Source organism: Anabas testudineus, chromosome 6 (genome assembly GCF_900324465.2).
Source record: "Anabas testudineus chromosome 6, fAnaTes1.2, whole genome shotgun sequence".
In the NCBI taxonomy this organism is placed as follows: domain Eukaryota; kingdom Metazoa; phylum Chordata; class Actinopteri; order Anabantiformes; family Anabantidae; genus Anabas; species Anabas testudineus.
In genome coordinates, this window is record NC_046615.1 from 17,000,555 (window position 1) to 17,028,542 (window position 27,988).

Sequence of the window (27,988 nt, forward strand, 5' to 3'; positions counted from 1 at the left end):
AATGTCTTGTTTCATCTAAAAAAAAAAAAAAAGATATAAAGATATTCAGTTATATGCAATATACTTTGGATAACTGTGGCAAATGATCACATTGTAAAAGCTTGAGTGCATTTCTAGCTTTTACCCTGCCAACCAACTAAATGATTAACTGACTAATCGCTCTAATAGCCTAATATGACAGTAAATAACTCAAATTTGTAATTTTTTGCAGTGTAGGCAGTTGCACTGATGAGAGAGCCTGTCAAAGGCTGACAAATGGAGAGAGTGCTTTCTGCTGAGAGCAGTCCCTGCAGCTTTTCCAAGCACAAGGGTCAGGAAATTACATACAGTACATTCACATGTACTGTATATATATCATTGACCATCATAATAATGTCTTATGTGAACCACATAGCCTCAAAATACAAGTTCAGAGTGTGCTCCTCAATCACAGTGTGCTAAACTAATAAATGTCTGTCATTACAGTATAGAGTATAGAGTAGATCTATCCTCTCAGTGTGGATACTGGACACAAGGTCCAGAACACAGGGCTAATGTTGGTCATTTGGTTGGTTTCATCAAGACAATCAAAAAATATCAACTATTGGAAGAATTGCAATGAAACTATCCAGCTAAAATATCTCAACATTTGCTGGATGAATTGATACAGATATTTATTGTTTCTGCAGGACGAACTCGGGTCATCGTCTCACTTCTCCTCTGGCAGCACAGTGAGGTTGACTTTTGTGGTTTAGAGATAAATGTCTTAACAACATGCACAGAGGCTCAGTTCCTGCCAAATGAATTAACTGATGAAATGAGAATGAGATCCATTCAGCTGCAGTTCAGTTTCTCTACAACCTGAAGGCTTCTTTTCATGCTGTAGTATGTTAGTATCACACAGTTTAGATTTGAAGCCAGCTTCTCTTCATTCTGAATTCTGGTTCACCTGCAAAATGTCTACAAACGAGGCAGTCTGGTGGACTTCCTGCTGTTACTGTGTTCTGTCTCATACTCGTCCATGCCTCGCAGGACAGGTAGCTTGCTGCAGCGATACTGTGCCCTCTCCACATGCCCTACTACTGTAGCTGCAGTCCTCGAGGAAAGCGAGATTTCAGCAGTTTAACAGACTGAACCCCTGCAGTGGTCCGCTCTGTGGAAGAGTGAAAAATAAGGGCTTTTTCTGCTTGTCCTGATATCACACCTGACCGTGGGCTGGGTTTTTCACTGAGTTTAGATATTTAGAGACTGTAACTCTTCTGCACTTTTAAATCAAATAAGACCCATTTATTCATCTCTATGATTTACTTGTAACCTCCTTGGCTTCATCATTCCCCCTCCTTGCCTAATCGTCCATCCCCTTTGTGATGATGAGCTTGAATTTGTAGTTTCAGCAAAGCAATAAACTAATAACAGAGCATTTAATAATTAGGTCCAAATCCTGCTGGTACATCGTGTCCACTACAGCAGAGTTTTCTATAGCAGCAGAACAGAAACAGATGCTATTCTTGAATGTGTCAGGCATGCATCATCACAAAGATACCTCCATTATGTTTCGTTGCAGTGTCTGCATGAGTGTGTGTTGGTCTGGGAAGGCTCTCAACAGCGCAACTCCCCCCTCCCATCATGTTGCTGCTGACTCACTGTTACACAGCCCCTGATTCTGCTGCCTGCCCGCATTATTCACACACTCACCTTCCTCTGTTGGCGCCTCCTCAGCACCTGAAGCCCGGAACGAGAGGAGGCAGCTCCAGACACCCCGGGGCTGAACCAGGAGGTGCTTGTTTCACCCACGTTTACAGATACACAGGGACTAGAGCTGTAAATATTATAAATGAATTGACTGATTAAAAAAATCATCATTAGAGGTACAGTGAACAGAGCATCATGATTTGAGGCTGCTTTGCTGCCTCTGAACCTGGACTGCCTCCCGATGTGATGGGTTTATCAAAGTATCCTATATGATATCGGGGGAGACACAAAATCTTCCTCTTGAGGAGGCCCAGTCAGAGCGCAGACCTCAGCCCCAGAGAAATCCTGTGTTATGACCTCAAGGGAGCCATTCACACAGAAATCCTCAGGATATGTCTGAGCTGAAGCAGTTCTGTAGAGAAGAAAGAAGAAAGTTCTCCCTGAACACTGTGCAGGTTTAATCCATAGCTACAGGAGACGCTTTGCTGCCAAAGGTGGTCCAACCTGTCACTCTGTATGTTTATTAAGTTTGTTCAATAAAGACTAGAAATGTTTGTGTTTTATCAGAAATTATTTTTCTTGCCTTCCTGTGTTTATTCTGTAAAGTTCTGAATCTGAAATGAAAACTGCGTCTTTTTGAGCTCTAACCAGGACCATGATATATTATTAATCACCTGTTACAGATGTTTAACTGTAGAAATAGTGAAGCCACTTTGAGTATTAATTGTGTTCCTTCCTGACACTGTCAGGACTCACATCACTAAAAAAAACTAAAACACACCCTCTCTGCTGCAGGTATCTACTGCTGCATTGGCCTAGAGAGTGCAGAGCTGCAAAGTGAAGGGCTGTGATACGCTCTACTCCTTTAGGACAACATCTAAAAACTGAGAATATATCACTATCTGTATCAATTCTGCATTTAATATCTATATGACATGTTGAATTCGTTCAGTTAGAGAAACAGTTTTATTCTGTGTAACCTTGTGTGCTCGACTGAAGTTTGACTGCAGAGCTTCATCACTGACAGAAAGTGATCTGCCTCCTAGTGGAAGACGCTGGAATAAGAGATGATTTAGTGACCTTCCTCTGATTTGAGTTATATACCGTATGGTGTTAAGTACTTTGCGTGCACATGTTTGAGGGGTGCTGAGACACAACAGCAGACAAAGACCATCTCTGAGTTTTCAGTTTTATTTAAGGTTCATTTTTTCAGACCTGCAGAGGGCAGTTCACTTCCTTTTAAGCGCCTCAATTTGCTTTTTTTTTCCTTGCAACATTATGTTAAAACCCATTGTATGACTCTGTGTTGGTTTCTCCTGGATGAGTTTGTTCATTTTTGTGAATACTGTTAAATAGGGAACAGCAGGAGGGGAAGAGGAGGGGTGGTAAGAGAGAGGGAAAGAGAGAGAGAGAGAGAGAGAGAGAGCGCGAACACAGATCAGAATTAAGACTTCAAAATGAAAAAAGGCGGTGGTCGGAGAGGTCGATCTCAAATCCTAAAGGACGAGTGCTCCTTAAATCACTACTACAGTACTTTGTGTTGTCTTGCAGCACCTTCATTTGTGACACACACACACTATTGCCGAAGTCCCATACAATATTGCAGAATTTTCAGCAATCATTGATGTTAAGACCCCCCTTTCCAATCACTCAAGCTCCTTTCTCTCATGTGTTCAGTTTAAGGCCTCAATTAAGCCCTCGTGGGTCAAACAAAGGGACCCGTTTACCCTTTTGCTACCCTCATTAGTATGTCTGACATTTCTTCATCCATCTAGTCATTGTCCCGTCTACTGTGGCTGTCCATGTTAGGGCTAGCTACTGTCGGTACCACACAGTGGCACTGTGAGTAAGAGTCTAACCCTAGTGCTCAGGATGTGTGCCACGATTTCCCAAAGCCCTGGCTCCCCGCGGTTAGGCAATGCTCTATCCTCTGATACAGAGGTTCAGCAAAATTTTCCCTCCAGCAGGACTGGGCCAATGGGAGCCCTCCACTAAAAGGGAATGGGGGCCAAGTGGCCTCTCAAGCAGGCCATTTGTGTCTCTACCTAACAGAGAGCCCACGCATAGCCTGTGCCCTCAAGTCCCCTGTGTCATCTGCATTCACTCTCTCCTATCCAAATCTCTGCTTCTTCTTTCCCCATTTTTTTAAAAACCACTCTGGAAAAAAAAGAAAAGCTTAGTGACACCCTTTCTCTCTCTCACCTCGTGCTATTCACAAATTAGCTGTGAGGGTTAACCGTTTCACAGTCTCCTGTTAAAGTGGGGAGGATCTGGGGCAAAGCTTGACGAGCAGATTCACAGCTTGCTTCATTCCATGAAAACTAATCGTGACTTCAACTTTCAAAAACACAAATGTTGTTCATGCTTTATCATTAGTTACTTTTTTAAAAAAGACCTCACTTCAGCTAATTTGTTTCTTTCACTGTTTGTGGAGCTAAGTCTTGTGTCACCACTGGGCGTTCGATGCTGTTCTGTTTCTTGTGCTCTCTGTTAACAGTAAGCTACACCATGAATCCCCCGTGTTACGCCGAGAAGTCAGTATAAGGAGTGGTGATGGTCGCAGACAAAGGGTACTGATAACTTGTGTGCCACAAACAAAAACAAAAACAAATAGGCCTTCAGAGTAGACGAAAACGAAGGAGGAAAGAGAAAAAGAAGAAAGCATGTTTGTTACTTTGTTAATAATTTTTCATACTCTGCAGATTGGTGTGTATTGCATTGGGGTGGGGGGGTGGGGTGGGGCAGCAGGATACAGGATGAGTGGGTATAATGTGGTAGTGGGGGGGGGATGGGTTTCTGCTGTAGTCTGTGTTCAGTGGCGGTCCACAGCGGCACTCTGTAGCAGCTCTGTAGCGGGCTGTCCTGGGGGTCTGAAGGCGGTCTGGAAACCTGGGGGAGGGGAGTGAAACTGGCTGGCGGGGTTGGCTGTGAGAGGGGGCAGGTAGGGAGCCCAGCCGCCGGCGGCTCTGTGGTGGAGGGGGAGATGGCCGTCGAGGAGGCTGCTGTGGAGGGGCTGGGGAGGGGGGACTGCTGAGCTGGCCGGACCGTCCATCTCTGTGAGCGTCTGCAAGGACTTGAGCCAGTGTGGTGGGTTGTCGTCCTGAAGACAGTCTAAACTGTTGCCTGCTGAGGCCGGGATGCCTGGGAGGGGAGGGCAACAGAACCGGTGAGTGATGAGAGAACACAGGGGGGAACCTTACAAGTGCTTTTGAACACAACAGCACTGCAGTAATTATAAATATTGTTATTGTTAATAAAACCTAAAAGATAAGTAGAGCTGAAACAACGATTCTGACAATTGATTAATTTGAGTCTTTTGGTCACGTTGCAGTATAATTCAGGTTGATGGTCAAACCAAAACTGTAAAATATTTTTTGACACTTTATAGACAAAGCAATTAACAAGAGAACATTTGGTGGATAGTTACTCACAGTCCAACATGACTTTGTACTTGTGACTGAAATTAGCTGCTGCTTGATTGAGATTTTTTGCAGTAACTGCAAAATTATGTAATACAGCAAGAGAGTCACAAATCATTTCAAGATGTTATTGATATTTTGTCCAGAACTGATAAAGCAGCCTCACTACCAGATTCATAATATCTTCATGAATAAATAACAAAAGGTTTATAAAGTAAATGATGCTGAAATTATATTAAATCAACTATATAAATAAAGTTTGTGAGGAAACAGTGGGGAAAAAAGACATAATCACAAATCTTTAACTTTATCTCTGAGTTAATTAACTGATAAATCTGACATATTGTTATATGATAACCTATTAAGTCAAAAGTGACAAACATTTCTTTTCCTCTTTGTCATATTATTACATTATAATTAATCATTGTACCTGTGATGATAGCAGGATCCATCCAGCTGGCTGTGCTGTCCCAGCTCAGGCTGTGTGAAATGCCTGCTGGCCCCGCCGGCCCACCGATGTGATTAACACTGTTGGAGGATGAGGAGGATGAAGAGGAAGAGGAGTTTGGGAGCCCCCCGAAATTAATATTGATGTTTGGCAGGAGAGCTCTCAGGCCATCCTGCCACTCTTTCACATTTAAGCCGTCTATAGAGCCACTGTTTTCTGCAGAAGAGAAGGAAACAGATCCTCAGGTTTTGATCACAGACTAGTGTTCACCTGCAGAACTGCATCCACAAGTGCTTTTGTTTCCTCTGTAAGACAATCAGTGCTACATGCTGAATAAATACATTACAACATTCAACAAAATTATAGGGTAACACGTCTGATCTCTGTTAACATGTACAGGTTACACAGGACAAGTGTGTGGTACCTGAGATGGGGATCCCTCCCAGCCCTGTGTTGTGCTGAGGGGGCAGATTCAGGTCCAGGAAATTACTGTGTGAGGCAGCACTGGCTGAGTGGTTCAAGTGTGTGAGGTTATTTCGTGTGGGGACGCCCATCCAGGGGTGTCTGGTGGCTGGCTGCTGCTGACTGGCCTGGCTGTTCTGACTGCCGGGGAAACTAAAGGAGCTGTAGATGGCTCTGTGGTGGAGCTGGGGGATGCGTGGCAGGCCACTGGGGAAGTGGTGAGAGGTGCTGGGGTTAGGGTTGAGGGGTGGCAGGTTGGGACCATGGCTGCTCCCCTGGGCTAGGGGCCCTGGGGATGAAGGGCTCTGATCCTGGACTGACAGCTCCTTCTCTATCAGGTCGGCCAAGGCTTTGCGAGTGACGTCGAAAGGATCGAAGCCCAGGTCGTCGTCCTGCTGTTTGGTAGACGAGCCGAAGCCGAAGGCCGCCTGCCAATCTGTGGAAGAAGACACTGGTATTGTGTCTATGAGGACAGAAGAAACACAAGTTACTCTTGCTGTAAAAATATGTTAATGGACATCCATCCATACGATTTCCTGGACTAACTGGTCCATTGATTGGCTGGAGTCAGATGGTCTTTTACAGGCTGCACACTGAACCACATTGCCCACTGAGACCAAACAGGCCACATTTGCGATGTCTCTTCAATTCCTCAAACTCTCTCCAAAATTCTGTCTAAGATAAATGCTGACACGCAGAAGCATCTTAAAAAAACTCAAGCTTATTAAAGACCAACACATACAGTATTTGTGACTGCAGGGAGAAAGACATGCGTCACACTGTAATGACTAATTGCTAATTTCCTATAAAAGACCATAAAAAATGATTCATTGACTAAACATTGATGAGGGCCCTAACAAACACTTGAGATAATTAGGGGGTGGAAGGACAGTCCTAATAATAGATTAGTCATTTACATTTTAGGAATTTTAGCTCATGTTATTATCCAGGGAAATTCTGCAACAGCAGAAGATACAAAAATAATAAAACCATGTTTACTGTTAATATAATGTTATGGCCACAGTATAATGAAAACAGAATCAAGCAACAAAATGGTGCTGTCAGTTTTTCCATTTAAAGCATAATAATCATTTAAATGTAACCCTCATAGTACCTGATGTGAAGAGGCTCTGTGGTTCAGGAGTCATAGGCCAGTCAGAGCTGCCGCGAGGAGAGCTGGGGAAAGGGGGGAGCCCAGCAGGGAGAGGGTTAGGATGTCTGAAGTTGCTGTTGTCTGAAAAGAGTGACTGCGACTCTGCTGCAGCACCCTCGAAAGGCGAACGTGCTGTAAGGTCTGACACGCTGATGGGCACCACCAAGCTGGGTTTAGTTAAACCCGGAGGAGGCGAAGGGGAGTCACTGGTGGGCATCTAAAAAAAGGAGAGAAACAAATTTATGATCTCAGATCGGATACACTGTGATTTAGATAGAACAGAACAGGCAGAAATAGGACCATTACCTGTTGTAAAGTCTCTCCATTCACCATACCGATCGACTCTGGAGGTTTGTCACTGGGACTAAAGACAAAAACAAATTTAGACACAAATACTAATATATATAAAACATACTAACAATAAAACTTAAAGCATATTCTTAAAAATGTGTTGCTGGTGATGAGAGGTCTGTAGTACCTGTTGCTGTCACAGTTGGAGGAGAATGGCGACAGGGCAGTGCGCTGGCCAGGATTCAGCTCTGTGTCTAGCCCATCTGAAGCAATAACTTCTTGGTCTAGATAGTCTAGCAGCGGAGGGGACTTACGATCCTCTGAAAGCCCATTGGCCAGTTTGTTATGCCCTGACAGTGCTGGCCACCCATCTTTACCATTGCTATTGTTGGTTCTATTACAGAACAGAAGACAATTTAGGCTTAGAACAATCGTCAACATTAGTAAGGGGAAAATGCTGAATAAAATAAAATAGAAAACAACCTCTGTGTGGAGTTGGATTTACTCTTTGACTTCTCTGTTCCACATGCTGGAGGTTGTAGAAAGCTAGGGTTAATTTTATAGAGGTCTTGGAGGAGTTTCTGCTCATACTCTTGATGTTTCCCCGCCTAAAAACAAACACAAAATGAGACGATAGAAGTTTATACAATCAACCTAAAGCAATGATTAATTCATGATGTACTAAGAAAAATAAAACTCTACCTGCATCTCCTCTTTAGTAAAGCTAGCTGCTTCATCCCCCAGCTCATGTAGATACATACATTCAGGTTTGGGACACTGCATACTTTTAAGGAAGTAACTGCAGTACTTTGTTGTGCCTAAAGAAGCCTGCACAAAAAAACAGAAAATAAAAGCTCTGAAGAAGGATACTAGAAAATGACACTACCCTTCATATAAGGATGCTCATTTCTTACAATTAGGAAGAGAAAATAAGATAAAGTGAAAAACTAATAAACAATGAACAAGAGTAACACTTGAAATATGAGTAAACCCGCTAGCTGTTAATATGGTTAATTTCTCACCTTGAGTGTTCTTCCATCAACAACCACATTGTTCACACACTGTATTGCTCTTAAAGCATCTTCAGAGCGGATGTAAGTGACATAGGCGCTGGCACTAGGCCCCTGAAAACCCAGAAAATTAAATTAAACATACAAGTCTAACAAATCCACTGTAGCTACACAGAATTCTCTATCTGGTTCCCTAGGCTACAATCAAGAAGAATTAATTACATGTTTAAAGGTGTGACTGTTTTGTAAATGAATTCATAAAAGCATTATTTATAAAGTACATAAAATACAAATATTAATAACTAAAAATAATATACACAAAAACATAGAAAATAATAAGCTTTCATTGCTGAAACCGATCAAACACAATGTTTTAAAGTCTTACTTAATGACTGATTCAACTCTGTTAATGCTTTAAAACATCAGCTGCAGAAACATCCTTTCAATTTGAGCCATGTCTCACCTGTGAACCTGCATAAGATGTGCTATTGTTGATGACCACTTTATGGATTTTTCCAAACCTCCCAAAATATTCTGGTCGTTTTAGGACCTGTGAGAATTAACAAAATTAAAAATTAACAACAGCACACGGTTATCACAAGGTTTTAGGTGCACTATTTACACCTTTATTGTGTCTATTGATGTTAAAGTTTAAAATCTGCCAGCTATAGTCTTCAATGTTTTACAGCCATGGTGTCACTCAGCATTTCCAACACTCCAGTGTCAAAAGTAAGTCAATAAGCTTGTTAGTAGCGACACTGTGCTCACCTCAGGGTCAGCGAGTCGCTGCGAAAGCCCCACCACAAAGACCAGATTTCTCTGGACCACTCTGACGCTCGCCAGATGCTTGCGATTTTCTGTCACCTTCTGCTTCTTCTCATTCTGTTTCTGCTTCTTTTCATTCTTTATCCTTTGGATCTCCTCTTGTGACAGAGGCTTGTACACAGCTGGGTCCTCTGGGTATGGCTATAAGAAAACCATAAACTAGAATTAGAATTTAGCTTCTAATGAGAAATTCATTGAAAAAAAGAACAAAAATAAAGATTCCAAAAGATAGAACTACTCTAAATTTCATGGATTCGCAGGAGGGAGGGAGAGCGGGTAACTGGGGCCTTTTGTTGTTGATGTGCAATAGGCATAACTAACCAAACTGCTGATGCTGTAGATTTAAACCGATGACGAACTGAGGCTTGAAAAGGTACTTCATTAAGCACCGGTGTATGCATTTGGAAAGTCAAAAACATTACTGCTTCCTTTCTAAACATATCACAATCACAGACAATTCACCTTTAAGTAGTAGTTTCTCTGCTATCACCCTTATCTCATAATTTCATCACCTTTCTGCAGGCGGGGCAGAGGCCGTTCTCATCTGTGCGGATACGATGCCAACAGAAGCGGCAGATCTGGTAGCCACAGGTGCAGGGGAAGAAGTTGACGTCATCAATCTCCAGCGGCTCCATGCACAGTGGGCACTCCATGGGGTCGTCCTTCATTTCAGGGCTGTGGGACATCCTATGGCACGGCGAAGGTGAGTGTTGAAGCTGATCACGCAGCACAGGGCTAAGAAAAGTATGAATCACATGACATGACTGAGAATAATGTTAACTGAACAAATTCTTTCTACTAACTGAATCTGGTGGTATGACCTTGGAAACTGAGTGTTTGACAGCCAAGTTTACAATATCTGACTGAGAAACAAATGTATTCATTTAAATGTCTTACAGAGTTTAACACTACAGTACAATCAGTTCAATAGGTACTTACAATTAAGACCACTGCAGTCTAATGCAAGAAATCATACTTTAATGACAGACACAGTTGATAATATTTTTAGAGAGGTGCTCATCTATTTTTCTTATGTAGTAATGGTGTAAATAGAAGAATGTTTCTTATATTTGATTAACATCCTTTATACCATAAAGTGTAGATTATATTAAAATTCTCAGTACATTCTGGAGCTCAAATGAATGTCAGAAAATCTGTGACTACTTATTTTCTGTATGAATAAATCTCCCAAGCCCTTTCACACTTAAAAACTTCCCATTTTCCAAGGTGATGTCTTACTTTGTTTGCTGCAAATTATCATAATTAACAAGTTAAAACTAGTGACTGTTTGGCAATTTATCTGTTTAAAAAAAGCACCACTAATGATTTGAGCTGCATCTGCAATTGATCAACTATTTTTAAAGATTGAAAAGTGTACACACTAGCTTTTTTAAATGTAAAAATGTGGTGGATTAGCAAGTCATCTGTAACTATATGCTAGCTCTTTGAGCTTTGGATTGCTGGTTTGACAACTAACTAAAGCAACGTGCAGCCCTCACCTTGGGCTTTGGGTAACTGTGATGATCACAAACTACAAAGATGACCAAGAAGTTGAATCAATGCCTCTAGAAGAGCTTCTACAAAATCGGAAATATAACCTACTGTACTGTATCATATAACCTCCATTGCAGTGCTGATGGGCTGTACTATCTCACAATTTGCTAAATGCACGTAATAAACTGGAAACTGAGTATTCATGTAAAAACAGCGGTCACCATGGTTAAGTTGGTTTCGTAGTTTGACATTAACTTACACCACGTCATCATGGGCGTTAAAAGGAAATACAACAAACTGCGTTTATTTACAAATGAATCGTCTATTATAAGCAGTTCAACGACAGCGTGGTGTCTGTGTGATAACACCGCTGCTACTAGGCGAAGTAAATGGCAAACGCTGACTGATTAAAGCCGACAGTGTAAAGTTGAATCACACGATAACAGGGAAATGCCAACATTTCTAATACTTAGCAGTATTGGGCTAGTAAATGGACACGCACAGGGGTATCACAGCATTTCTGCTATAACTCCCAGATATCAGCTGATTGGTAAAGTCCTGTTCGAAGCCACAATACCTTGTTAGCCTGGCTGGTAACTTTAGCTGGTCTGTCTTCTGGACCGTACATTATGACAGATGTTATTTAACTAACGTTTGGCTAAGCTAACACTAGCCGCGAATTGGCAAAAGAAGCCGGTCTGACTGTTAATGGATATGCATGAGGAATTGAAGGTTTGGGCACGAAGATGAAAATTAACTTGATGTTGACACTGGATGTTTCAAAAAACGTGTGACACAACCCTACGCTTTCTCCTACGTAATATCTGACAGCTTGTTTTATGCTAACCGCTAGCATAGGCGTAGCTAGCATGCTACATTATCATCAAAATGTACAGGGTTTTGGATCCAAGCTTACGACGCGGCCTAGTCAAGCTACCGCTGAACTGGAAGCAAGTTGTTGGCAGTATAAACAACTGACACTGCTCTCACGACATTAAGATTACCTGCACAATAGCCTAATCTGCTTGACAAAGCCCTTGGGTCAGTCCGTAAAATCCTAACAGGCACGAACGTTGTTTATTTAATGAGAGAAAACGGGAGCTAGCTAACCCAGCTAGCTGCTTGGCTATCGCTAACGTTACTTACCCTGTCCGTATTTAGCTTAGAATTCCACTCCAAGGGAGTCACACCAAATTGGGCGGGGACTGCAAGCCAATGTATCTGAAATGTCAAAATGTCTGTAAACGGCCTCTTAAAATAACCGTAGGTGTGTTGTTCTGTTGTAACTAAAAGGCTATAAAGATGTTTTGCGCCTTTCTTTTCTTGGTATTGTAGAGACAATTTACGCTCAAACCACCATCTTAGCTAGCATTAAAGTAGGGAGGAGGGAATGGGGGCAAGTATTATGTACCACTGAGCCTGCGCAGAAGGACAGACGCATTGTGGGAGATAGAGTTCTAGGTGGACATGAGTTATGACTATAGACGTATTGGCTCAGACGAGGGAAATATTTCCTATATACTTTTGGAATTTGGTCTTAAGTAATAAAAAAAAAAAATCTTTAGCATACTTTTAGAATTTCTGCAGGCTTAACTGAATTAAATTAAAGACATTTCCACAATGAAATTTGAATTGTAAATGCTATCAGGAAATGGAATTTAAATCTATATCATATCATTGACAAAAATGTAATGCTTTGTAATAGATTAAGCTACCTAACCAAATTAAAAATGGTTAAAATTAGTTTGATGCTGATAATGCTTCAGTATACTCTGGTCCAAAGGAATGTGTGAAATGCAAGACTTTTATTGTAAATCAGTTTTCCACTACAGTGAAATATTTTTTAAGAAATCTAAACATCAGACAAACTTATAATGTAGTATTTTACATCATGTATTTATATTGACTTATAATCATGAGCTCAAGTAAAGTTTAGATTACAAAGATAATTACAAAATGGTATTAAATATCAAATAGAACTATAGGACTGAAAGTCCTCAGTTACACTGGTTTCACAAAATGACAAATTATAAATCTTCTAGTTAAAAATTATAAAACACATTAATTATAAACAGAGTTCCCACACATCTATCTGTCAATATGTTCCACAAGTTTAAAATAGTTTTTATTCTATCCACATGAAGCTCGGTTTGGGCCAGTTCTGAGTCTGGACTTTGGTGGGATCCACAGACTCTATGGTGAGTGTTGGGGCAATGGGATGTGGTGAAGCCAGTGACAAGCGTGCAGCCAGGAGCCCCATTTGAACACAGCTGTCTGTGTCTCTCCCTTGGAGGATCCCAGCCATCATGGCACCGGCAAGACTGCAAATAGAGTGTGTTTGAATGTTTTTTCAACATTATTTTGCATGTCACAGAAAAGTGGCTATAACTGAAATATAAAAAAGGATTTTTTTTTGCACCTGTCTCCTGCCCCTGAGACATTCATTATCTCTTCTGCAGCCAAGGGCAGAGCTGGGTAATGTAGAGCACACAGCCGTCTTCTCTGCAAACATAAGTACAGCAAGAATGATCTTAGCTATCACTGTCACAGTGATTGTTTGCATTATTGGTTTTATTAAAGACACTCCTTACTCTTTTCTGTTTTCTTGGCTGCATGTTGATTGAGCCGGCATCATGCTCTCCACACACCAACACCCCATCAGCTCCCAGAGTCACCACCAGACAGTGGAGATGCTCCAGCAGGGGGCGGGAGAGAGTCACAGCTAGCCTTAACCGCTCCTCTAGTGAGCTCTGCAGTACTTCAACCCCGTAAGACAAAACCACATCCTCAGCAGCTATCACGTTATTTGCATTTTTCACAAGAAAACAACTGTAGCAACTGTGAGTGGTAAGATGTGAGCAAAGTTAATAAGACAAATGAGCCAACAGCTGAAAATTTTAAAGCTATTTTCTGCCTTTTGTTTATGTCTATTTACCTTCGGGTGTTGGGACACCCAGTGTTTTGTTCATGGTGCACAGCTCTGCCAGGTTCGGTGATGAATAGGACAGAGACTTCCAGGCGTCTGACAGGAAAGGTTTGCAGGCCTTATCTAAGTCCGTGGGCTCATACCACACTATGACACACATTTATTGACGTATTACATGAACATCTAAGAAGGGTACTGTTTCTAATCAATCTCTCTACTAATTGATCATAACTCTCTCCCACTTGCTCTCTGTACCATTGATATTGTGCTTTTTGGCAAGAGAACAAACGTAGTCGATGGTGGAGACAGGGATGTTTCCGTCGAGACACACTAGAGAGGCTGATGAAAGCTGCTTCTCAAACTGTGACACCTATAAAAGACATATTCAGAGACAGAGAGAAAACAATAATTTAGTGTATACAAATATTTCTGTAATTATTTAACCAGAGGTACTTTACAGGTGCACATCAAGAACAATATGAACTTCAGGGAATCAAATCAAAGACATCAGAACAAATTAAGGCTTCTTTAATGATTAGCTTCATTACTGCCTCATTATAATCTACCTGAAATAATTTTCACTATTTAAAGTAAAAATTTTAAATAACTTGGCTTATAAACCTTGTGCTAATCTAACTAAAAATGAACACCTTTGTCAGCTGAACTTACATAGTGCTGTGTAATTTGCTGATGAATGTCCATGTCACCCAATCCAAGACTCAGTTCTCCGCTCCCAGTTATAACAACACAGTATGTAGCCGTGCTCTGCTCCTCTATCCTCGCCACAGCACTTGTGTTCTTACAGAAATTGTTTTTTTTTTTGAAAAAGCTAAAATTTTGCATTTACACATTTTAGGGTAAAGTAAAATTGTTTTAGTAGATTCAGTTGTTGAGGGTTACATACTATATGTTTACAGTAGTTTAACACTGCGTCACTGTGTGAATCTGCTCCAGTAGCAGAGATGAGCAGGGGTTTGTGGCCTAGACGACTCAGAGAGTCTTGGAGGAAAACATGAAAGTATGAGACAGATACAGAGAACTGCTGATGAAAATATGTGCATGAACATGATCAGATAAAAACTCACCAGCAATATTCCGTCCCACACCACCAAATGACTGACAGACACTTCCTGGGTTAGTCTGCCCAAACTATGAGAAACAACGAGTCTTCTCATTATAACCATCAGCACATAACATGCTCTTACAGATTATTAATTAGTGTTCATAGATAGGTGTTGTAAATTAAACCTACTTGAAGTGTTTTCGTTTTTCCTTTAGCAATAAAATCCACATTTATTCCTCCTATGACAACCTGTAAAAGAACAGCTTTTAAAGAACAGAAGATTTGACTAAACACTGATGATGTATGATGTTTACTATAAAAGTTTATACTTACAATATCTGATTTGGAGTCTGATACAGGTTTTTTCTGATGCTGGGTTTTGCTTCTTAACTTTGTCTCACTCATCTGTTTTGACAGGGCGCAGGCTATCTGACTTCCAACTCTAGCATTGTTATGAATGAGAGCAATGTCTAAGAACATAACAGGTTAAAGAAAAGTCGTCAACAGGCCACTTTCAGGTACATTAAGTAAATCATGTACCCATTTTGTACCGACAGACAGACAGTTTGATGTAATAATATCTGTATAAGGGCTCAGTGATTCAGATTTTCTGAAGGATACTGGCCTGAAGGGACTTTCCTTTAGTCAGTTCATTAACCCTCTGAAGAATAAAGGGTGTCACATCTCTTCCTGTGATCCCTTTAGCACTGAGTGAATAAGAAAATGTCTGTTTCAATCATTTTGCCACAAAAATCCAGCACTAAACCACTGATCTATGATTATCGAGAGTGAACACCTCCCCAACATGCAAACCTACCTCGCCTCTGTTAATGCAGCCTGGATGGCGTCTTCTACCTGTTGGCCTGCTGCTGCGTGCTCCTCTGGGATAGGCACCGCTAACAGGACACCACTCTGAAGACCCAGCGACAGAGTACTTGCTGAAACACACAACACAAAAAAGATAAACCGTCAAATAATGACGAACCAAGTGTATAATAGATAGATAGATACTGATTCAAGGCATTAGGATATAAAATGTTGATATACCAATGAGGGTGGCAGCCTCATCAGGGTTGTCGACTTGATATGGGGAGGTGAAACCGCTTTCTGGAGAAAAGAAGGCTGGGAAATGTTTTGATGATCCATAAGTGGCTACACACACGCCCTGTGTCTCCTGGTTAAAGATACATAGCAGAAGATAAAATAAAATTGTTCTTACTTACTCTTCAACCATTACGATACAAAAAACATAAATAGCACATGTTTTTTATGGTTGGCTGAAACCCCTGCTATATTAAAATGTGAAACACAGCTTAAGTCTTTGATAATTATCTCAATATTCTTACAAGGAATTCAAGAGTGCGACCAATGTCCAGAATCGACTTGACCCCAGCGGAGACCACAGCGATGGGAGTCCTGCCCAGCTCCGTCAGATCTGCACTGATGTCCAGACCTGGAGGAATAATCATTTATGCTATGAATGTTAACCCTGTCAATAACTTTGAATAAAGTTTTTATTTTTCAGAAAGTGGTTTTCTTACACACAAAGACCTTGCGGAGTGAACCACCCCAACGCAGGATAGTCTGGTCTTATGTGTGACTCCATAAAGTATACATTATTATTATTATTATTATTATTATTATAATAACACTCTGTTCATGTTTGTCATCAGCTCCAGACTGACTAGCTGGTAAATATTTGTATATATAGTTTAAGGACATTAGTGTGTCTGAAGGGCAGATGTGCTGACTTACTATTCTCTCCATCTCTGTGAACGCCTCCAATGCCTCCTGTAACAAACACAGGGATTCCAGCTTGATGCGCTGCGATCATAGTGGCTGACACTGTTGTTCCTCCAGTGAGTGCCTGAGAAAATAAACGCTTACACTGAAGACAACCTAACCAACCTGACTAATGCCATTAAAGTAAATGTTTCCCTGCTATCACACCAGCCTTCATGTGTTTTAGACAGAGGTGATTTCAGATCAGCATCTCAAATGAGTGCAATTTGTTCTCACTTTGCTGATGACATATGGGAGATCACGGCGGGACACTTTCAGGGAGCTCTTGCTGCGGGCGAGGTGATCAAGCTCCTCTGAAGACAGACCAACATGGACTTTACCCTCAATCACTCCCACTGTGGCTGGAATGGCCCCTTCAGCACGTACAATACCCTCCACCTCCTTTGCTGTGCTGGATGAATACATTAATTAATGTCATCATCAGTGATTAAAACAAATATTAACCGTTAGAATCAGAGTTTGTTGACACTTGAGTGTTGTTCAGGGCACCTCAGGTTGTGTGGATAGGGCATGCCATGTGTGATAATAGTGCTCTCAAGCGCAACCACTGGTTTGTTTTCTACCAACGCCTGTGAGACAGATGGATGAACTCTGAAGAGGCTGTCTGTGAGAAAAAGTCAGGGTGAATTCATAAATCATCCCAGTTATTGTCATTATACAATGAGCTGCATATACAATACACTTTTCAATGAGAAGACACATTTACCCTTTTTCCACCATGTGCTCTGATATGTTCCTTTTCTCAGGATGAGTGTGGAGGCTCTCTTCAGTATCCTCATTCTGTTCAGATTCTGAGGGGAACCCTGAAAACATTTTAAATTTGTTGTTTGTTTGTGAAAAAGCACTGTCAGGTGACCTTCCTCTTCCTATCACCTTGAGTAAATCAACAATCTTTTACTGTTTCAGCCGAACACTGTGATTGATCTAGTGGGTATAGTTAGGGTTAGGGTTCATATTCATTCTTCTCATTCAAGCACTCATAGTTATTTGGATAAAAATATGACGTATAACGTCTAAAGAATAAGGCTAAAGGGGAGTAGAAATTCTGATGCATTTCCTTTCTGACTGTTTGAATAAGGTTTCACACTAAACAGAAAAAAAAACATCCTGAACATGGCAGTAAATAATTGTTGTAAAGTTGAATCACACGATAACAGGGAAATGCCAACATTTCTAATACTTAGCAGTATTGGGCTAGTAAATGGACACCCACAGGGGTATCACAGCATTTCTGCTATAACTCCCAGATATCAGCTGATTGGTAAAGTCCTGTTCGAAGCCACAATACCTTGTTAGCCTGGCTGGTAACTTTAGCTGGTCTGTCTTCTGGACCGTACATTATGACAGATGTTATTTAACTAACGTTTGGCTAAGCTAACACTAGCCGCGAATTGGCAAAAGAAGCCGGTCTGACTGTTGATGGATATGCATGAGGAATTGAAGGTTTGGGCACGAAGATGAAAATTAACTTGATGTTGACACTGGATGTTTCAAAAAACGTGTGACACAACCCTACGCTTTCTCCTACGTAATATCTGACAGCTTGTTTTATGCTAACCGCTAGCATAGGCGTAGCTAGCATGCTACATTATCATCAAAATGTACAGGGTTTTGGATCCAAGCTTACGACGCGGCCTAGTCAAGCTACCGCTGAACTGGAAGCAAGTTGTTGGCAGTATAAACAACTGACACTGCTCTCGCGACATTAAGATTACCTGCACAATAGCCTAATCTGCTTGACAAAGCCCTTGGGTCAGTCCGTAAAATCCTAACAGGCACGAACGTTGTTTATTTAATGAGAGAAAACGGGAGCTAGCTAACCCAGCTAGCTGCTTGGCTATCGCTAACGTTACTTACCCTGTCCGTATTTAGCTTAGAATTCCACTCCAAGGGAGTCACACCAAATTGGGCGGGGACTGCAAGCCAATGTATCTGAAATGTCAAAATGTCTGTAAACGGCCTCTTAAAATAACCGTAGGTGTGTTGTTCTGTTGTAACTAAAAGGCTGTAAAGATGTTTTGCGCCTTTCTTTTCTTGGTATTGTAGAGACAATTTACGCTCAAACCACCATCTTAGCTAGCATTAACCCTCGAGGCACCTTGGGGTACCAAACGTGTACATTCTGCTGATTTTGTTTTTTCATTTTTCAATATCTCAGTCAATTCAAAGGCTATCTGTATAAAATTTCCCCAGGATTTTTCTTTTATTCTAAATTTTAAAATTCCAATTCCCCTCTATTACAAGGTGTATAGAATAGGAGATATGCAAAATGCATACACTCTTTACCCTCGGGACCCGTTTTGGTCCCATTGACTTCCATTATAACGACATATTTTTGATATACTGTAATCCTGACCTATTATCATTCTTTTCCCATTAATACCAAATAAATCTAAGCCTCTACCTTCAAAATACAGGGAAAAAAGGTCTTACGGTTCATGACCCCCCCAAAACCACCAGGGTCAGTAGGGTTTTATCACATAAGGTTTCGATCGAGGACTGGTTCTCTTACGTTACCAAAATGCATGGCAATAAGAAATCTGAGCACCACAAAAATGGTCTTGGTGTGTAGGACTGATGTAAAAGAGTAGTGTGAATGTGGGTGAAAATGTATTTTTTATGTGTGTGAGTGTGTGTGAGTGTGTGTGTGAGAGAGAGTTAGTGTGTCCGCATGTGAAATTTCAGTCATCAAAGGCCCAATTGGCTCAGTTTATAAAACAGAGTGAAAGTGATTGAGAATACATTTTGTGTGTGTGTGTGTGTGTGTGTGTGTGTGTGTGTGTGTGTGTGTGTGTGTGTGTGTGTGTGAGTGTGTGTGTGTGTGTGTGTGAGTGTGTGTGTGTGTGTGTGTCATCAAAGGCCAATTGGGCTTATCAAGAGAGAGCCTCGTCTCTCCTTTTGGATGTGTAGTAAACACAGACATGCACCTGCATAAACATGCAGGGAGAATAGTTTGCAGCCTTGTCTGGCTGGTCATATGTCCTGAAGACAGCCATCAGGGGAAGAATGAAACTAGGCGAGGCCCCTGCTGCAGACTTGCAGTCCTCTGAGGAGAGTGAGGAGCAAGTTACCAGCAGTGAAAAGTCAACCGAGAGTCAGGTGGAACTCCTGCTAGGCAACTAGGGGACCTGCAACTCGGAGGAGGAGGAAGAGAAAGTGGTAATATCTCAATAGAGATCAAAAAATGGGGAAATCCTTTGGTCTGCCACACATGAAGAGCCCCTGACATTCTTTCCCCCTCCCATCTTGACCCCAGGATGGACTTATACTTTGCATTTGTCAGGATCAGCGGCCCTGAGACTGCATTTGAGAGTATGTGCCCTCCAAACCTGGAAATTATGGGTTGAAGAGGTTGTCTGAAGATATTATGGGCTGAAGATGTTGTCTGCCTGCATGCAGACCTCATATGCATGCAGGTTTCAAGTATATCTAGGAATATGACATGATGGACATGTCATGTTACAATGCCTATGTCCTGCTCACTTCTGTGGACCCACGCTGGAACAGCACGAAGTGCTGCAGCTGGCATCTCTTCTTAGAGTCGGTTGACAGAGCTCTCATTGCCCCAGCCATGGCAAAGAGGAGGCATTTGCACAGAGGACTGTCTGCAGACAGACTGGTCCGACAAGCCCAGGGCCAGGACCATGGTCATGTGGAGAAAGAAGAGGAGGAGGAGAAGCTACAGCCAGGGACCTCCAGAAAGCAGAAGCAGTGGGTGTTGTGCCCACAGTGTAGAAGGGTGTGGAACCAGTGCACCAAACGTGGAGTGCATGCATGCTAAATTCACCTCACAGGGATCTGTGGTTTATGCATCAACATGCATTGCAAACACACAGACACACATGACAAAACAAAACATCTTTTGACAGAAAATAACAAATTGGTAAATATTGCATAGGAGTTTTTCTCTCCTGTGCTTATGACAAAAAGGGGATAAAACACTAAAAAAACATATAAAACTGATAAAAACTTTATATATATGGATAGGTCTGAAGCTGTTGAAGAGATCTAATGTGGTAAAACTGAAAAAAAATATTTCTAAATAACACTTTTATTTCAGTTTTATGAGAGTGCCCATTTTGGACCCGGAGATAAAAGGTCTAAATTTTGTACATAAACTCTTACTGCTGCAAAAATAATAATACATCAAAATCAAAGTTGTTATCAAATATTGACATAGTCAAGGCTCTAGTACCCTCATCCTGAATATTTCACTTTGCATCTTATTTTTGGTAAATACTGCATGTTTTGTGTTTTTGCCTGTTGAAAAATCGGGGGTTCTCATGACAAAAAGGGCATAAAAACCTAAAAAACATATAAAAATAATAAAAAACCTTATATATATGGATAGGTCTGAAGCTGTTGAAGAGATCTGATGTGGTGAAAGTGAAAAAAAATATTGATATATCACATTTTTATTTCACTTTTATGAGAGGGCCCGTTTGGGGTCCCGAAGTTAAAAGGTGTAAGTTTTTTGAATAAACTCATATTGCTCCAAAAATAATAATGCATCAAAATCAAAGTTGTTATCAAATATTCACTTAGTCAAGGCTCTAATACCCTCATTTGGAATATTTCACTTTGTATCTTATTTTTGGTAAATACTGCATGTTTTGCGTTTTTGCCTGTTGAAAAATCGGGGGTTCTCATGACAAAAAGGGCATAAAAACCTAAAAAACATATAAAAATCATAAAAACTTTATATATATGGATAGGTCTGAAGTTGTTGAAGAGATCTGATGTGGTGAAAGTGAAAAAAAATATTGATATATCACATTTTTATTTCACTTTTATGAGAGGGCCCGTTTGGGGTCCCGAAGTTAAAAGGTGTAAGTTTTTTGAATAAACTCATATTGCTCCAAAAATAATAATGCATCAAAATCAAAGTTGTTATTAAATATTCACTTAGTCAAGGCTCTAATACCCTCATTTGGAATATTTCACTTTGTATCTTATTTTTGGTAAATACTGCATGTTTTGCGTTTTTGCCTGTTGAAAAATCGGGGGTTCTCATGATAAAAAGGGCATAAAAACCTAAAAAACATATAAAAATAATAAAAACCTTTATATATATGGATAGGTCTGAAGTTGTTGAAGAGATCTGATGTGGTGAAAGTGAAAAAAAATATTGATATATCACATTTTTATTTCACTTTTATGAGAGGGCCCGTTTGGGGTCCCGAAGTTAAAAGGTGTAAGTTTTTTGAATAAACTCATATTGCTCCAAAAATAATAATGCATCAAAATCAAAGTTGTTATTAAATATTCACTTAGTCAAGGCTCTAATACCCTCATTTGGAATATTTCACTTTGTATCTTATTTTTGGTAAATACTGCATGTTTTGCGTTTTTGCCTGTTGAAAAATCGGGGGTTCTCATGACAAAAAGGGCATAAAAACCTAAAAAACATATAAAAATAATAAAAACCTTTATATATATGGATAGGTCTGAAGCTGTTGAAGAGATCTGATGTGGTGAAAGTGAAAAAAAATATTGATATATCGCATTTTTATTTCACTTTTATGAGAGGGCCCGTTTGGGGTCCCGAAGGTAAAAAGTGTATGGTAATTTTAAAGGTGCCTCGAGGGTTAAAGTAGGGAGGAGGGAATGGGGGCAAGTATTATGTACCACTGAGCCTGCGCAGAAGGACAGACGCATTGTGGGAGATAGAGTTCTAGGTGGTCATGAGTTATGACTATAGACGTATTGGCTCAGACAAGGGAAATATTTCCTATATACTTTTGGAATTTGGTCTTAAGTAATAAAAAAAAAATCTTTAGCATACTTTTAGAATTTCTGCAGGCTATAAAACACATTAATTATAAACAGAGTTCCCCCACATCTCTCTGTCAATATGTTCCACAAGTTTAAAATAGTTTTTATTCTATCCACATGAAGCTCGGTTTGGGCCAGTTCTGAGTCTGGACTTTGGTGGGATCCACAGACTCTATGGTGAGTGTTGGGGCAATAGGATGTGGTGAAGCCAGTGACAAGCGTGCAGCCAGGAGCCCCATTTGAACACAGCTGTCTGTGTCTCTCCCTTGGAGGATCCCAGCCATCATGGCACCGGCAAGACTGCAAATAGAGTGTGTTTGAATGTTTTTTCAACATTATTTTGCATGTCACAGAAAAGTGGCTATAACTGAAATATAAAAAAAGGATTTTTTTGCACCTGTCTCCTGCCCCTGAGACATTCATTATCTCTTCTGCAGCCAAGGGCAGAGCTGGGTAATGTAGAGCACAAAGCCGTCTTCTCTGCAAACATTAGTACAGCAAGAATGATCTTAGCTATCACTGTCACAGTGATTGTTTCCATTAATGGTTTTATTAAAGACACTCCTTACTCTTTTCTGTTTTCTTGGCTGCATGTTGATTGAGCCGGCATCATGCTCTCCACACACCAACACCCCATCAGCTCCCAGAGTCACCACCAGACAGTGGAGATGCTCCAGCAGGGGGCGGGAGAGAGTCACAGCTACCCTTAACCGCTCCTCTAGTGAGCTCTGCAGTACTTCAACCCCGTAAGACAAAACCACATCCTCAGCAGCTATCACGTTATTTGCATTTTTCACAAGAAAACAACTGTAGCAACTGTGAGTGGAAAGATGTGAGCAAAGTTAATAAGACAAATGAGCCAACAGCTGAAAATTTTAAAGCTATTTTCTGCCTTTTGTTTATGTCTATTTACCTTCGGGTGTTGGGACACCCAGTGTTTTGTTCATGGTGCACAGCTCTGCCAGGTTCGGTGATGAATAGGACAGAGACTTCCAGGCGTCTGACAGGAAAGGTTTGCAGGCCTTATCTAAGTCCGTGGGCTCATACCACACTATGACACACATTTATTGACGTATTACATGAACATCTAAGAAGGGTACTATTTCTAATCAATCTCTCTACTAATTGATCATAACTCTCTCCCACTTGCTCTCTGTACCATTGATATTGTGCTTTTTGGCAAGAGAACAAACATAGTCGATGGTGGAGACAGGGATGTTTCCGTCGAGACACACTAGAGAGGCTGAGGAAAGCTGCTTCTCAAACTGTGACACCTATAAAAGACATATTCAGAGACAGAGAGAAAACAATAATTTAGTGTATACAAATATTTCTGTAATTATTTAACCAGAGGTACTTTACAGGTGCACATCAAGAACAATATGAACTTCAGGGAATCAAATCAAAGACATCAGAACAAATTAAGGCTTCTTTAATGATTAGCTTCATTACTGCCTCATTATAATCTACCTGAAATAATTTTCACTATTTAAAGTAAAAATTTTAAATAACTTGGCTTATAAACCTTGTGCTAATCTAACTAAAAATGAACACCTTTGTCAGCTGAACTTACATAGTGCTGTGTAATTTGCTGATGAATGTCCATGTCACCCAATCCAAGACTCAGTTCTCCGCTCCCAGTTATAACAACACAGTATGTAGCCGTGCTCTGCTCCTCTATCCTCGCCACAGCACTTGTGTTCTTACAGAAATTGTTTTTTTTTGAAAAAGCAAAAATTTTGCATTTACACATTTTAGGGTAAAGTAAAATTGTTTTAGTAGATTCAGTTGTTGAGGGTTACATACTATATGTTTACAGTAGTTTAACACTGCGTCACTGTGTGAATCTGCTCCAGTAGCAGAGATGAGCAGGGGTTTGTGGCCTAGACGACTCAGAGAGTCTTGGAGGAAAACATGAAAGTATGAGACAGATACAGAGAACTGCTGATGAAAATATGTGCATGAACATGATCAGATAAAAACTCACCAGCAATATTCCGTCCCACACCACCAAATGACTGACAGACACTTCCTGGGTTAGTCTGCCCAAACTATGAGAAACAATGAGTCTTCTCATTATAACCATCAGCACATAACATGCTCTTACAGATTATTAATTAGTGTTCATAGATAGGTGTTGTAAATTAAACCTACTTGAAGTGTTTTCGTTTTTCCTTTAGCAATAAAATCCACATTTATTCCTCCTATGACAACCTGTAAAAGAACAGCTTTTAAAGAACAGAAGATTTGACTAAACACTGATGATGTATGATGTTTACTATAAAAGTTTATACTTACAATATCTGATTTGGAGTCTGATACAGGTTTTTTCTGATGCTGGGTTTTGCTTCTTAACTTTGTCTCACTCATCTGTTTTGACAGGGCGCAGGCTATCTGACTTCCAACTCTAGCATTGTTATGAATGAGAGCAATGTCTAAGAACATAACAGGTTAAAGAAAAGTCGTCAACAGGCCACTTTCAGGTACATTAAGTAAATCATGTACCCATTTTGTACCGACAGACAGACAGTTTGATGTAATAATATCTGGGCTCAGTGATTCAGATTTTCTGAAGGATACTGGCCTGAAGGGACTTTCCTTTAGTCAGTTCATTAACCCTCTGAAGAATAAAGGGTGTCACATCTCTTCCTGTGATCCCTTTAGCACTGAGTGAATAAGAAAATGTCTGTTTCAATCATTTTGCCACAAAAATCCAGCACCAAACCACTGATCTATGATTATCGAGAGTGAACACCTCCCCAACATGCAAACCTACCTCGCCTCTGTTAATGCAGCCTGGATGGCGTCTTCTACCTGTTGGCCTGCTGCTGCGTGCTCCTCTGGGATAGGCACTGCTAACAGGACACCACTCTGAAGACCCAGCGACAGAGTACTTGCTGAAACACACAACACAAAAACATATAACTGTCAAATAATGACGAACCAAGTGTATAATAGATAGATAGATACTGATTCAAGGCATTAGGATATAAAATGTTGATATACCAATGAGGGTGGCAGCCTCATCAGGGTTGTCGACTTGATATGGGGAGGTGAAACCGCTTTCTGGAGAAAAGAAGGCTGGGAAATGTTTTGATGATCCATAAGTGGCTACACACACGCCCTGTGTCTCCTGGTTAAAGATACATAGCAGAAGATAAAAAAAAATTGTTCTTACTTACTCTTCAACCATTACGATACAAAAAACATAAATAGCACATGTTTTTTATGGTTGGCTGAAACCCCCGCTATATTAAAATGTGAAACACAGCTTAAGTCTTTGATAATTATCTCAATATTCTTACAAGGAATTCAAGAGTGCGACCAATGTCCAGAATCGACTTGACCCCAGCGGAGACCACAGCGATGGGAGTCCTGCCCAGCTCCGTCAGATCTGCACTGATGTCCAGACCTGGAGGAATAATAATTTATGCTATGAATGTTAACCCTGTCAATAACTTTGAATAAAGTTTTTATTTTTCAGAAAGTGGTTTTCTCACACACAAAGACCTTGCGGAGTGAACCACCCCAACGCAGGATAGTCTGGTCTTATGTGTGACTCCATAAAGTATACATTATTATTATTATTATTATTATTATTATAACACTCTGTTCATGTTTGTCATCAGCTCCAGACTGACTAGCTGGTAAATACTTGTATATATAGTTTAAGGACATTAGTGTGTCTGAAGGTCAGATGTGCTGACTTACTATTCTCTCCATCTCTGTGAACGCCTCCAATGCCTCCTGTAACAAACACAGGGATTCCAGCTTGATGCGCTGCGATCATAGTGGCTGACACTGTTGTTCCTCCAGTGAGTGCCTGAGAAAATAAACGCTTACACTGAAGACAACCTAACCAACCTGACTAATGCCATTAAAGTAAATGTTTCCCTGCTATCACACCAGCCTTCATGTGTTTTAGACAGAGGTGATTTCAGATCAGCATCTCAAATGAGTGCAATTTGTTCTCACTTTGCTGATGACATATGGGAGATCACGGCGGGACACTTTCAGGGAGCTCTTGCTGCGGGCGAGGTGATCAAGCTCCTCTGAAGACAGACCAACATGGACTTTACCCTCAATCACTCCCACTGTGGCTGGAATGGCCCCTTCAGCACGTACAATACCCTCCACCTCCTTTGCTGTGCTGGATGAATACATTAATTAATGTCATCATCAGTGATTAAAACAAATATTAACCGTTAGAATCAGAGTTTGTTGACACTTGAGTGTTGTTCAGGGCACCTCAGGTTGTGTGGATAGGGCATGCCATGTGTGATAATAGTGCTCTCAAGCGCAACCACTGGTTTGTTTTCTACCAACGCCTGTGAGACAGATGGATGAACTCTGAAGAGGCTGTCTGTGAGAAAAAGTCAGGGTGAATTCATAAATCATCCCAGTTATTGTCATTATACAATGAGCTGCATATACAATACACTTTTCAATGAGAAGACACATTTACCCTTTTTCCACCATGTGCTCTGATATGTTCCTTTTCTCAGGATGAGTGTGGAGGCTCTCTTCAGTATCCTCATTCTGTTCAGATTCTGAGGGGAACCCTGAAAACATTTTAAATTTGTTGTTTGTTTGTGAAAAAGCACTGTCAGGTGACCTTCCTCTTCCTATCACCTTGAGTAAATCAACAATCTTTTACTGTTTCAGCCGAACACTGTCATTGATCTAGTGGGTATAGTTAGGGTTAGGGTTCATATTCATTCTTCTCATTCAAGCACTCATAGTTATTTGGATAAAAATATGACGTATAACGTCTAAAGAATAAGGCTAAAGGGGAGTAGAAATTCTGATGCATTTCCTTTCTGACTGTTTGAATAAGGTTTCACACTAAACAGAAAAATAAACACTGAGCAGATAACAGCTTTCACTTCTGCAGTTTTTTTTTCCAACATAACAACACCACAGCACAAATTAAACAGTCACAATAACTGCAAACATTGGCTATGGGACTCGTGTTATCCTGCAGAATCCACACATTTGTTTGTTTGAAGATATGTGAAAAAAGTGTCCAACTACAGTGGTCGAACAGGATGTCAAAATCTAAACAACGAACAACATTACCTCAGCTTCTTGAAGGAACAATCAAATAGGCTCTACCAGTGGCATCACATCATAGAGTCTGTTTTCTGACACTGCAAAGTACTGTTCAGCCAGTATGAGGATTTTGTTTGCTCCATTTAGCTCACACCACCCTCCCCCTTTGGGCCCATTCTCAAAAACTGACACTCAATTTCCAGAGCTTGAATCTGTATTGGTAACTTTTCTGCTAATTCACTGCATATATGCATTAAATATTGCAAGCTGAAATATTAAACAGTTGCAAACAAAAACAAAAAAAAACAAAAGCTAAAATGTTTAATTAACAAATTTTTTCCACCAATGTTCTCAGTTGAATATCTCATCAGTGACACTGACAACATTAAAGACAAACATACACACAGTCGACATTGAAATCATAATCATGTCATATAAAAGAGAAAGAAATAACAGCGTTCAGTGCTTACCTTCTCCAGTGTCACTAAAATAGAAACTTTGCCCAGAAAGTTGAACTTTGACCTGAGCAATGTTTACACAGCCCAAAGGCATCAACCACAGATCTCACAAATCGCAAGCACATTGTGGTACACTAT

The 27,988-nt window shown here is 40.6% G+C and overlaps 3 protein-coding genes across 8 annotated transcripts; all 3 read right to left on the reverse strand.

The window, feature by feature from the left end:
- Positions 1–2,846: 2,846 nt before the first annotated feature.
- Positions 2,847–12,224, reverse strand: cnot4a (CCR4-NOT transcription complex, subunit 4a). Of its 2 annotated transcripts, none has more exons than XM_026365756.1 (13): positions 11,920–12,224; positions 9,792–10,014; positions 9,223–9,420; positions 8,918–9,004; positions 8,467–8,568; positions 8,147–8,272; positions 7,928–8,052; positions 7,632–7,838; positions 7,460–7,517; positions 7,115–7,370; positions 5,963–6,463; positions 5,521–5,754; positions 2,847–4,812 (listed from the first exon to the last, which is right to left on the reverse strand). In XM_026365756.1, the coding sequence occupies exons 2-13, from the start codon at positions 9,963–9,965 to the stop codon at positions 4,484–4,486; spliced, it is 2,397 nt and encodes a 798-aa protein (XP_026221541.1). In that variant the 5' UTR covers positions 9,966–10,014; positions 11,920–12,224; the 3' UTR covers positions 2,847–4,483. The 2 variants fall into 2 exon arrangements, with proteins under 2 accessions (XP_026221541.1, XP_026221543.1); XM_026365758.1 differs by lacking the exon at positions 11,920–12,224 and adding an exon at positions 10,882–11,057.
- Positions 12,225–12,571: 347 nt separating this feature from the next.
- zgc:136858 (Indigoidine_A and YeiC_kinase_like domain-containing protein) lies at positions 12,572–18,635 on the reverse strand. 3 transcript variants are annotated; one of them, XM_026366495.1, is made up of 19 exons: positions 18,423–18,635; positions 17,272–17,368; positions 17,055–17,169; positions 16,782–16,956; positions 16,518–16,629; positions 16,109–16,215; positions 15,810–15,936; positions 15,580–15,700; positions 15,384–15,469; positions 15,096–15,232; positions 14,952–15,011; positions 14,785–14,848; positions 14,604–14,698; positions 14,369–14,497; positions 13,955–14,069; positions 13,709–13,846; positions 13,365–13,531; positions 13,193–13,275; positions 12,572–13,094 (listed from the first exon to the last, which is right to left on the reverse strand). In XM_026366495.1, the coding sequence occupies exons 2-19, from the start codon at positions 17,342–17,344 to the stop codon at positions 12,899–12,901; spliced, it is 2,100 nt and encodes a 699-aa protein (XP_026222280.1). In that variant the 5' UTR covers positions 17,345–17,368; positions 18,423–18,635; the 3' UTR covers positions 12,572–12,898. The 3 variants fall into 3 exon arrangements, with proteins under 3 accessions (XP_026222280.1, XP_026222279.1, XP_026222281.1); XM_026366494.1 differs by lacking the exon at positions 18,423–18,635 and adding an exon at positions 18,281–18,415; XM_026366496.1 differs by lacking the exons at positions 12,572–13,094; positions 13,193–13,275 and having other exon boundaries at positions 13,389–13,611; positions 18,423–18,552.
- A 3,409-nt stretch (positions 18,636–22,044) lies between these two features.
- Positions 22,045–27,949, reverse strand: LOC113166265 (pseudouridine-5'-phosphate glycosidase-like). 3 transcript variants are annotated; one of them, XM_026366309.1, is made up of 19 exons: positions 27,863–27,949; positions 26,806–26,902; positions 26,589–26,703; positions 26,316–26,490; positions 26,052–26,163; positions 25,646–25,752; positions 25,347–25,473; positions 25,117–25,237; positions 24,921–25,006; positions 24,639–24,775; positions 24,495–24,554; positions 24,328–24,391; positions 24,147–24,241; positions 23,914–24,042; positions 23,500–23,614; positions 23,254–23,391; positions 22,910–23,076; positions 22,738–22,820; positions 22,046–22,640 (listed from the first exon to the last, which is right to left on the reverse strand). In XM_026366309.1, the coding sequence occupies exons 2-19, from the start codon at positions 26,876–26,878 to the stop codon at positions 22,445–22,447; spliced, it is 2,100 nt and encodes a 699-aa protein (XP_026222094.1). In that variant the 5' UTR covers positions 26,879–26,902; positions 27,863–27,949; the 3' UTR covers positions 22,046–22,444. The 3 variants fall into 3 exon arrangements, with proteins under 3 accessions (XP_026222095.1, XP_026222094.1, XP_026222096.1); XM_026366310.1 differs by lacking the exons at positions 26,806–26,902; positions 27,863–27,949 and having other exon boundaries at positions 22,045–22,640; positions 26,316–26,485; positions 26,589–26,680; XM_026366311.1 differs by lacking the exons at positions 22,046–22,640; positions 22,738–22,820; positions 27,863–27,949 and having other exon boundaries at positions 23,069–23,156; positions 26,806–26,941.
- Between the last annotated feature and the right edge of the window lie 39 nt (positions 27,950–27,988).

Coding starts and splice junctions, on each gene's coding strand:
- cnot4a (XM_026365756.1), bottom strand. CDS start 9,965: ATGTCCCACAGCCCTGAAATGAAGGACGACCCCATGGAGTGCCCACTG. Junction 9,005..9,222: donor AGCGACTCGCTGACCCTGAG/GTGAGCACAGTG, acceptor TAATTCTCACAG/GTCCTAAAACGACCAGAATA. Junction 8,569..8,917: donor CATCTTATGCAGGTTCACAG/GTGAGACATGGC, acceptor CTGGGTTTTCAG/GGGCCTAGTGCCAGCGCCTA.
- zgc:136858 (XM_026366495.1), bottom strand. CDS start 17,344: ATGAGGATACTGAAGAGAGCCTCCACACTCATCCTGAGAAAAGGAACA. Junction 17,170..17,271: donor GAGCACATGGTGGAAAAAGG/GTAAATGTGTCT, acceptor TTTTTCTCACAG/ACAGCCTCTTCAGAGTTCAT. Junction 13,847..13,954: donor CAAAAAGCACAATATCAATG/GTACAGAGAGCA, acceptor TGTGTGTCATAG/TGTGGTATGAGCCCACGGAC.
- LOC113166265 (XM_026366309.1), bottom strand. CDS start 26,878: ATGAGGATACTGAAGAGAGCCTCCACACTCATCCTGAGAAAAGGAACA. Junction 24,776..24,920: donor AGGAAAGTCCCTTCAGGCCA/GTATCCTTCAGA, acceptor TTATGTTCTTAG/ACATTGCTCTCATTCATAAC. Junction 23,615..23,913: donor AGCAAATTACACAGCACTAT/GTAAGTTCAGCT, acceptor TGTCTTTTATAG/GTGTCACAGTTTGAGAAGCA.